Source organism: Vombatus ursinus, unplaced genomic scaffold (genome assembly GCF_900497805.2).
Source record: "Vombatus ursinus unplaced genomic scaffold, bare-nosed wombat genome assembly UNPS02014778.1, whole genome shotgun sequence".
In the NCBI taxonomy this organism is placed as follows: domain Eukaryota; kingdom Metazoa; phylum Chordata; class Mammalia; order Diprotodontia; family Vombatidae; genus Vombatus; species Vombatus ursinus.
Window position 1 is genome coordinate 9,957,700 of NW_020954556.1, and position 11,517 is coordinate 9,969,216.

An 11,517-nucleotide genomic window follows, 5' to 3' on the forward strand; every position below is an offset into this window, starting at 1 on the left:
ACAGGTGCTCAGATTCCTTAAGAGTCTGGCTAATATGGCGGATCTTTAATAAACCTTGTCTCTGGCTGAAAGAAGGGTTGGGTCAAATTCTTTCGGGCAGGACCCACGTGTTGTGATTTTGGGGTCCCAGCATCCTTAAACCTCAACAATATGACTGATGTTCCAATAAACCTTGTCTTTAGTTGAAAGACAAAACAAAACAACAACAAAAAAAACTCAATGAAATTCAATCATCCCAATGCACAAACTACACTTAAGTTGTTTCAACCACCACCTTAATACACCAGCATGAGAACAAAACTTATCACTAACAAATATAGCTCACTGTGATTCTAAATTTGCTTCTGAGCAGTCTCAATGTTACTGAAATGCTGACTATTAATTTGAACAGGAATATGAATATCGTACTGAGTACAAATGAGATCACGTATAAGGTACTTCACAATTTTAAAACACTATATAAATGCTAAACATATTATTTTATATTTGTTATTTCTAGATGTCAAGATGTAATACATTTTGTCCAGCACCACAATGCCTTCCTCGTAGACAGTTATTTCTTTCTGAGCTGAAAATATTCAGATATGCTCCATAAAGTCTTTGACGATTCAGAATTCTGGAGACCAAAAAAATCCTTTAATATGTCAAACAGAACAAAAAGCCTCCATTTCCAAACTTGCATCAGAATTCACTACCAATTTTTGACTGTACCTGGCCTTGCAAATCCTGTCTTCCAGGATATGTGCTAGGGTATGGAGCCCTGGTTGGGGCAGCTGAATTCCAGTAGCTGGATCCATAGCTAGGATAAGGTGACTGCTCCTGAGGAAGAAAAGAATTCACGTTTAAATAAAATCTTTTAAATATTGTGATTAATTTGATAAAGAAGCAGGTACAGATAAATCTTTAACTTCCAGACTAAAGAGATAAAACCTAATCTTAACAAAAACATAATAAAATCCTGTAATATGATTCTATCATATCTACTGAAATAAGGCAATGAAATAGAATAGAAGCATATAGCAAAAGCCTGATAGAACAGTGATTCTATCGTCAAAACAATTAAGTTTATGTCAACACCAGTCCACAGTACTAAATGCCCAAAAAAAACCAATTTAGGCTCCTTCCAGATAACCAAAAAATCAGAACTACTTATTCAGGGTAGAAATCATAGTACCTTTTCCAACATCTAGGAAAGCTAGTTGCAGCATCAAATATTCTTGGAACCTACTGATATAAGCCCTAAATTTCCATTTGAAGAACAAAACAAACCACTCTATAATAGCAACCATCTAGTTCCTTTTGCCTTATTTTAGATTTTTATTCCTGATGCTTGGTGGCTGGTTTGCTGCTGGCTGCTCACAACTGTTTAATGTCCGGAACTGCTGTGGAACAACTGGCAGGCCTGGCTCCAACTCATACATGTAATCAGTAGCAGCAGCCCCAATAATACTCCCAAAAGGCATTGGTTGTACAATTCACAATAAACACAAACTACTAAATAATTGATTAAATGATTTATCTGATACAAGAGTGTCACTTATCCTACTCCAAAGTTTCTCTGAACATCTAATGTGGCAACTATTTCAAGATGGTCACTAGCTTGACCAAAAATTAACATCTATTTCCAGCATCTGGACTAGTTGGATCTGTGATTCAGCTGGTATAGTAAATTCACAGTATAGAAACTCCCCCTGTACTGGTTAGTAATTTATCTAACTGTCTGAGAGAGTGGCTCAGGTACCAAAAGGTTAAGTTAACCTGGGCATGTCACATCATAATGTACAACAGAGACAGGCCTTAAATAGTAGACTTCCTTCTTACAAGGCCAGTTCTCTCTCCAGCACCCAACACTGTTGCCTCTTTGATTGCAGCTTCACAATGAAACTGTTTGCATATATTTCACACATCTTGGTACAAGGGCAATACTTGACAATCAGATAATACTTTGCTTACAAAGTGTCCTATGATGAGGCATTCATTATACCATGTGACATTGCTATTCTTCACTCACATTTTCCTGTTTTCTCCATGGATGTGGCTGTGGGACTTGAGAAATGATGTGGTCCCATCAATGTGAAAAAGCTCTGGGTACATACAGCAGAGTGACAGAAGGAATACACATTCTATGCAATTCAACAACCATTGATTAAGCCCCTAGAAAGCAAGGCAGAGTGCCTTTAATATGGCAGGAAAGAGACCTTTATTAGATTTGAATACAAAGACATAATAGTCATCACTTCCTGGGAATTTACAACCGAAAAAAGGTAATAAAAAAGGCACAAAAATAAGTAGGACACAAGGTATAATGGGAGGATAAAAAGAAATGCAAACAAAGTGATTGTGGAATGTCTCAGGAGGGTATGCTCATAGGAAATAAGGCAAAGATGCTGAATAGAGAAAATAACACATGATCTGAGACTTCAGGGAAGAGAAGGCCTCTTACAAAGTGAAATGAGTTAGGAGGAAAGTGTATTCCAGATACAGGGCAAGGACCAGTACAAATGTACAGAGACAAAGGAGAATAACCAAGAGTCCAAACTGACTATCACCGGGAATAATTCGATAAGACCGAGAAAAGCAGAAAGATAGTGGAAGGTCTTACATGAGAGACAAAGGAGTTTGGGTTTTATTATATAGGGAACAGTGAGACACTGTGGATTTTTGAGCAGGGAAGTGACAAAAGTCAGACTTGCGGTAGATTACTTTTGCAGCAATGAAGGAAAGACTACAGGCAGAGAGCCCAGTCTTCAGTTGTCTAAGGACCAGCCTAGGAACTTCAAAGTAGCTTATCACCAATGGTGGCCATCAGCTGAAATTTTTCTTAGCAAGCACTACAAAAATGTTAGCTATTATCATTATTATCTTAGCAAAAGCAATTTAGGAAAGCCATTTTAAGGGGTGGCAGAGTAGTGATATGTATAAGTGGAAGAAGTATTCATACTGATCTTTTGAAAAGTAACTTTACCATAAGGCTGGAATTATCCCACTAGATATAGAAACAATTTACAAAAAAAGCACAGATGTCAGAAGGAAACCTCAGATTTCAATACTCGACAATACTCAATACATCCATCATGTAAAGTCTCATGACAAGAATTAAGGATTTCACAGCACATTCAACATGATTTAATACAATACATGGTTTGGGAAAGCAAAATAAATATGAGCTAAGAGGGTAGAGAGTGTCTCTTTTATAAAGTTCTGGGGAGTAGAAAAGAAAAAAAAGTAAAAGAAATAAAAATAAATAAAAGAAAATTAAGCAATTAGACCACTTATCAGACCAGTACCAATAATAAAAAAGTATTTACTATGAACGTTTCAGATTACATGTAATCTAAAGGAGAGGTATTAGAGGGTTTTCTTCAATGCTACTCCCAATCATCAACATAGTGGACAGCACTGGGCCTGAAGGAAGACTCGAGTTCAAATTCAACCTCAGACACTTAGTTGGTATGTGATCCTGGGCAAATCACTTAGGCCATTTGCCTCAGTTTCCTCATCTGTAAAAATGGAGATAATAGCACCTACCTCCCAGAGTTTCCATGATGATCAAGTAACATACTAATTGTAAAGCACTTAGCACACTGCCTGACATACTAAGTACAATATAAATGTTAGCTATCGTCACTGTTATTATTACTTTATATGTACTTTACACTTTATATACATAAGAATGTAAACTCCCTGAGGACAGGAATTGTTTTTGTCTGTTTTTCATTTTTGAATCCTAAGCACCTAACAATGCCTTCCAAATAGTTGGTGCTTAACCTTTACTGAAGTGCACAGAATTTGTCTAACAACCCAGAAGATATTTCTAAGAGTGTTAAGTACAGCTGTATAAAAGTCCTAGTAGGACACCTAAGAGAAACACCTCAAAGAATATTTAAACTGTCAAAACCACTAAACGTTAATTTATAGTTTTAATATTATCCTAGTCAAACTATTAAAGAGACACTTTACAAAACTTGATAAAATAATACAAAATTTGGAGAAATAGAAAATCTAGCACATCAAGAGAAATAATGAAAAAAGGAGGAATAAAAGAATAGCACTTCTACACCATAAACTGTATTACAAAGCAATAGCTATCAAGACTATATATGGTATTGATGGGGCACCTAGATGGTGCAGTGAATAAAGCACTGGCCCTTTAGTCAGGAGGACCTGAGTTCAAATCCGACCTCTGACATGACACTTACTAGCTGTGTGACCCTGGGCAAGTCACTTAACCCCATTGCCTAGCCAAAAGAGAAAAAAAAAAAGAAAAAGACTATATGGTATTGGTTAAAAAATGGGAGATCATTAGAAGAGACTAGACAAGTAACATTCAGAAATAATGGAACTCAATAACAGTATTCATTAAACATAAATTACTCAGAAAAAACTGATAAGATATTTGATAAGAACTGATACAAATAATGTGGCAGAAATTAGGCTTACACCAACATCTTATGCCATATTTCACAATGAATTCAAAATGAGTATATAAACTGAATATTAAATATATCACATAAAAATTAGAAGAAAAGCAGCTCATGTACTTTTCAAATCTAAGAGTACAAGATGTATCTTAACCAAACAAGGGATAGAGACAATTACAAAAGATAGAGGAGGTAATTTTGATTACATCAAATTGAAAAGTTTTTGTATAAAAATTAAGGATTCTTATCTTTATCTAGGTTAAGAAGGGAAGCACCTGAATGGGAAAAAGTGTTCTAGTCATATTTCTCAGAAATAGCATAAATATCAAAGATATATAAACACAGCACTTCCAGACTTCAAGCTATATTATAAAGCAGCATACATCAAAATCATCTGGTACTGCTTAAAAAACAAAGCTATATCCATGGAACATACGAGTCAAAGGGAGAATCAGAAACAATGAAACTCAGTTACTCAGTGTATGACAAAGTAGAAAACAAATTACTTGGGAAAAAATTCCTTATTTGATTAAAAGCTGCTGAAAACTGGAAAACAATCTGGCAGAAATTAGATTTATACTAACACTTCACACCATATTCCATAATACATTCTAAAGGATGAGATCTTAATAATAAAGATCACAGTATTAAAAAATTAGAAGAGAAACAAGTCATAGATACCTCTCACAGCTATGGGTAGGAGACATATTCTTAATAAAAAAGGGATAGAGGCAATTACAAAAAATAAAATACATAATTTTGATTACATGAAACCACAAAGCTTCTGCACAAACAAAATTAATGCGCTTAGGATAAGAAGATAAGCAGTCAAATGGAATGAAATAGAAGACTTACTTCTAAGCATTCCTGATTAAAGTACAATATCTATGTAGGAAGTTCAAACACATGAATTAAGAGAAACATAAAAACGTAAATACAAATGAAAAATTTTAAGGGACTAAATAATGATAAACTGTTTCCATTCTAAAATGGAAAGCTAATCCATGTGTCTCCTTTGAACCCAGAGTTCAGAGAAGGGGTCTAATTAGTCAGAAGGCTGGTGAATGGTTCTGTTATGTCTATACCTTAAAAGAATGGAAAGAGAGGGGGCAAGATACATAGATGGTGGGGGAAATGAAAGGAAAATTTTGGAAAATTATCTCAGATAATTTGGGCGCTCAAGTAGAAGTCTATACAAATTGGAAGAGGGAGTGGTGTCTGGACACATGAACTTCAATCTTATCTGAACTGGTCAAAAGAGGGAAATATAAACACATACACAGTTGGGTACAGAAAGGAGAAGAGAGAATGGGAAGGAAGTATGAGAGAGACTGGTAAAATTAAGGGAGGGATTAGTCCTGAGCAAAATAAACTCTAATTAAAGGTGTTCAAAAATATTTGCATCTCTTCTTTGAGGTGGCAAATTACGGAAATCTGAGGGGGTACCTATCAATTCCCAGGGAACAGCTGAACAAGTTATAATTTGTAAGTGTGACAGAATACTATTGTAAGAAATTATTAAGAGGCTGATTTTGAAGAAATATTGGAAGACTTATTATAAAGTACTAATGAAAAACTGAGTGGAAAGAAGCAAGGTAAAAACTTATGGAAGAATGTCTTAGGAACTCTGATCAATGCAATGACCAATCATAATTCCAGAGGACTAATGATGAAAGATAACACCTACCTCCTAATAAATGAAAGACTCAAAGAGTGCAGAATTAAACATACATATGTGTGTGTATGTATATAGGCATACACATATATGTACAAATTTTTTCCTTTTGTACAAGGCCAATATAGAAATTTTTTTTCCTTTACTATATTTGTAAAAGGGGTATTATTTTTCTTTCATTCTGAATTGTGGGGTTGGGAGGGGGGTAGAGAGAAGGTGGATTTTTGCCAATTATGAAAGAAAATATTAAAAAAAAAAAAGTCCACAAAGAACAAACAAGGGGGCAAGGTAGGTCACGCAGTGGATAGAGCACCAGCCCTGGATTCAGGAGGACTTGAGCTCGAATCCAGCCTCAGACTAAGCATTTGACACTTGCTAGCTGTGTGACCCTGGGCAAGTCACTTAACCCCACTGCCTAGCCAAAAAAAAGAACAAACAAGGCCCCAAACCAAAGAAGAATTAATTATGAGAAGATATCACTCATCCCACTATTTTGCAGAGGTGGGACAACATTGTAGATATCTTCATATTTTTTTCAATGTACTGATTTTTTTTTTGCTAATTGTTTTTTCTCTTCTACCTCCTTTTCTTTTTTTATTTAAAATTATTATATGGGATGGCGGGGGGGTGGCTAGAGTAAGGTAAAAGGGTAAAATGAAGATGATATGAAAATAAAAAACATCAGTAATTTAAAGAAAAATAAACAAGAAACAAAAAAAATCATCACCAGTAAAAGATGTACTTCTCTGGACCAATAAAAACTGGAGGACTAGACATTTTCTTCAATCCAAATGACCTCTCAAATCTCTCCAATAGGAATTATACATCAAAGATAAAGCGATTTCAGCTGTTTTCATGTCTGGAACATCAAGAACCTAAACAAGATAAAAACCTGAACTAACTACAGAGGATAATAATCCCTAATCCCTAAAGCAAGTTCACTCTACATTCCCTCCCTCCACCAGGATCCTGGAAGCAGGGCTATATAAACCAATCCCTCTTAGCTTACAACAGAACTCTACTGAACCTTCTTCACAGCCCCAAGTGTGCAACAGAGATCTAAACTTCAAATGGCAGTTATTTGTTCAGGGTACAATAGTAGCATAGTAACATTCTAGATTAGAGAACTGAAGAAGGGGTGGTATGGGAGCATTGGAGGACCCACATGTAAGCAGCATTCTACTAAACTAGAGGTAAAGTGCCCAGCATCCACGGAGATTCAGTTTTGTCCCCCCAGAAATCACCTGATGTAGAGACAGACCTGAGGCTGTTGAAAAGTGAATTGCCTAGCTTAAGAAGAAGCTTAGGACTCTGGAGATCCAGATCCCTGGAACCTACCATCAAAGAGGAGGAAATCAGAAAGTGAGAAATAGAGAAAAATATGGGGAAAAAGAAGACTGAAAATTACCAAAGATCTCAGGAGGAAGAAAGCTCAAAGACTTTTGAGCACAAGCAGATAAACCAACCAAGAAGATATTAAAAAGCAGACCGAACTATGGCCTCAAGATAGAATAAGTGTTCAAGCATCTGCTTGAGACAAAGGGAAATGAATCAACACCTAATGAGACAGAAGATACTTTGGATTCCCGAGAGAGCATGGAACCACAGCAGGATGTTCCTGAATGGTTTAAAAGAGAAATAAGAATTTTGAAAATGAATTTATAGAATTGGCAGAATTAAAAAAACTTGAATCTACAGTGGCAAGATTCATCAATGAGTCAAAAGGTGATGTGATTGGAAATATAAATACACAGGAGTAAAGGACAATCTGGGAGTAGAGAAGCAAAAATAACATTAAAAGAAAGAAAACTGCCCAGAACTCCTGAACACAGAAAACAAAGTGCAAATCAAAAGAATTACCTCCAGGAAAAAACAAACAAACCCTAAGGTACAAACTTCAAGACACATTAAATGTTCCGCTGACAAACAACAAATTCCAGAAATGAGCAGAAGAAAAACTTTCAAATATAAAGGAAAGAAAATTAAAATAACACAATACTGTCTGGTGCCAGCTTGTAAAAATACATATAAGATCTTATTTACAATTTAGCAAAATATTGATTATCTCACATTATTTCTATGAAAAAATTATTAAGATGTGGGCTAAAATTTTATAATTAAATGGGTTCACTGCTGGTTGACCAACTCAAAGAACAATCATTAAGATTTTAATGCTAGCTTGAAAAGAGGTCTCCAGTACAGTGCCCATGAATTATCAATGACTTGATAGGCAGAGATGATATACTTTTCAAACTAGCAGATGACAAAGTTAGGAAGGACAGTTTGCAATAATAAGAGTTAGGATCCAAAACCAGCCTGATTGCTATAACTTTGGGCTGAATTGAATAATATGGAATTTTTAAAAGATAACTTACATTTGGGTTCAAAACATCACCTTCAAAAATACAAGAAACACTGCATAGCTTCTGGCTTGAAAAAGATCTGGGAACTGAGTCAACAACAGTGTGACATGGTAGCCAAAAAAGCTCAAATGATCTTGTGCTTTATTTATCAAGAGGCATAAAATCCATGAATACAGGTGATGCTAACACTGTACTACTCTCTGGTCAAGCCACATCAGGAACACCGTGCTCCACTGTAGCTACTACAGTTTAGTAAGTATTTTCATCAGCTAGGCCATGTCCAGAGGATAACAGATTTGGAGTTGGGCCTTAGAGGTCATAAATGTCTTAATTATGATATCGATGAACATTTTCTCTAAATTTGTAACTGAAGCCTAGAGAAGTTAAATGATTGGTCCTGAGTCACAAAATTACTAAATGGTAGATCTGGGATTTGAACTCACGTGTTCTGACTCTAAATTCAGAGTTCCTTGGGTCATGCTGTCTCCTTATAATAAGGGGCCTTGAGATCATATCATATAAGATTGAAGGGTAATGGGATTGTTTAGCCTGGAAAAGAGAAGATTCAGAGGGGACATAATAGCTGTCTTCAAATATTTTAAGGGCTGTCTTAAAAAAAAAAACAGACAAATTCATCTTGGTTCAACAAGGCTTCAAGTACTGGGAATATTTGCCTGTTACTGAAGAGGTAGATTTAGCTAAGCGGTATAATGAATAGACCACTGGGCCTGGAATCAGGAAGACTCATCTTCATGAATCAGAATACAGCTTCACATACTTACATGACCCTGGATAAGTCACTTAACCCTATTTGCCTTAGTTTCTCATCTGTAAAATGAACTGGAGAAGGAAATGGCAAACTACTCCAGAATCTCTGCCAAGAAAACTCAAATGGGGTCACAAAGAGTCAGATACAACTGAAACAACTGAATAACAACATTTAGGCTTGATCTCAGGGAAAAACAAAAACAAAAGATCCTAACAATTACTACTATATAAAATAGAATGAGCTTCTTTCAAGGATAGTGGGATCCCTATCACCAGAGGTATTCAGATCAAAGTTTAGATGACCTCTTCTTGAGTATATTGTGGTAAGGATTCTTTTTTTGGTATAGGCTGGAATAAATAGCTGCTGGGGTCCCTCCTAACTCCTATGATTCTGTTTTTCTATGAAATGTTGTATGTAAATAAATTTTTAAAATAGATGGACGGAATCACTTTATATACACAAAGAAAAGTGAACATTGCAAAACTGCAAATAAGCATGACCCCAAAGAAGAGATGAGAAGACACCGCCCCCCCCACTCTTTTGTAGAACTGAGAGGTCCACAAGTGTGGAATATTGCATATGTTTTCAGATTTTTCCATTTATGAAGTGGTTTTGCTGATTTTTTTTCTTCCACTTTTTCTTCTAAATAAATACTCTTTGTTATATGGGATTGCTCTCTGGGAGTGGACGGGATACAAGAGGAAATTCAAGCATAGATATAAAAGTTCATTTTTTTTCTTTCTTTGTTTTTTTTTGGCTAGGCAATGGAGTTAAGTGACTTGCCCAAGGTCACATAGCTAGTGTCAAGTGTCTGAGGCCACATTTGAACTCAGGTCCTCGTGACTCCAGGACCAGTGCTCTATCCACTGCATCACCGACTTGTCCCTTAAAAGTTCATTTTTAAAGCTAGTACGAGGACCCCCTTTTGGAAGTACTGCTGAACTTAACCCATTAGCAACTTATAGAACCTGTGTGTCACACTACTTCCAAAGAAATCAATGGTGATATTAGGCAAGCACATCTGAGAAATGAGTGTAAAAGACTATGTAATGTAAATTGTAGAAACTCAGAGAATACACTTTTTGAGACCTCGTTGATCCATTCTAAGCCAATTTCTACATTTCTCAAAAAAGTTAACAAGCTCCAGGATGCTAAATGTTGTATAATTAGCTCAGAGTAATATTCAAAGGTAGAACTCAAATCTCATGATGTCCACTTTCAGTACTTAAGTGATACACGAAACTTGTTGCTAATGGGATACGTTTGAAATGCTGAAAATGTTATTTGGGGCAAGGAATTATAAAGGTAGAGAAAATGTTCATCAATATCATAAATATGGACAGTCTATAATTCCTATAGCATATGGTAAAAAGAATGTTGAGGGAAATAAAAAAAGAATGAGCACTAGACTTAAAGTCAAAAGACTTGGGTTTTGTACTGAAATTAAACAAGCTTTATGTGCCTAGTTTAAATCTTGCTTACTCAAGATTAATAACTTTGTTAATATGTTCTATTGGCTAATATTTAATATAGTTGTTTTTTTTCCCCCCCAACAACGGCAAAGGGGAAAAAAAAGATTGATTTTTATTCACTGAAAAAAATAAAGTTCCTCAGCTTCTGGGATAAGAACTCACTCTTTGACAAAAACTGCTGGGGAAAAATGGAAAAGAGTATAGCAGAAACTAGTCAGACTAAAATCTCACACCATATAGCAAAATAAAGTCAAAATGGGTTCATGATTTAGATATAAAGGCTGATACTGTAAGCAAACTGGGAGAGCAAGGAATAGTTTACCTATCAGATTTATGGAGAACAGCATGACCAAACAGGAGATAGAGAACATTATGAAAAGCAAAATGGATAACTTTGATTACATTAAATTGAAACGTTTTTGTACAAACAAAGCCAATGCAACCAAGATTAGAAGGAGAGTAGTAAATTGGGAAAGAATTTTTACAACCAGTCTCTCTGGTAAGGGCCTTATTTCTAAAATATAGAGAGAATTAAGTCAAATTTACAAGAATACAAGTCATTCTGATAAATGGTCAAAGGATATAAACAGGTAGTTCTCAGAAGAAATTAAAGCCATCTATAGTCATATAAAAAAAATGCTCTAAATCGCTTTTGATCAGAGAAATGCAAATCAAAACAACTCTTGAGGTACCACATCATACCTGTCAGACTGGCCAACATGATAAAACAGGAAAATGAAAAATGCTGATAAAACCGGAAAATGATAAATGTTGCAGAAGATGTGGGAAAATTGGAACACTATTGCATTGTTGGTGG

General features: G+C 35.5%; 1 protein-coding gene across 1 annotated transcript in view; it reads right to left on the bottom strand.

Moving 5' to 3' along the window:
• BAG4 (BCL2 associated athanogene 4) overlaps positions 1–11,517 on the bottom strand; it is a 36,346-nt gene that overhangs the window by 12,716 nt on the left and 12,113 nt on the right. Inside the window, exon 2 of the mRNA XM_027865569.1 lies at positions 712–819. Within this exon, the coding sequence (XP_027721370.1) occupies positions 712–819 (108 nt within the window). The remainder of the gene's footprint in view (positions 1–711; positions 820–11,517) is intronic.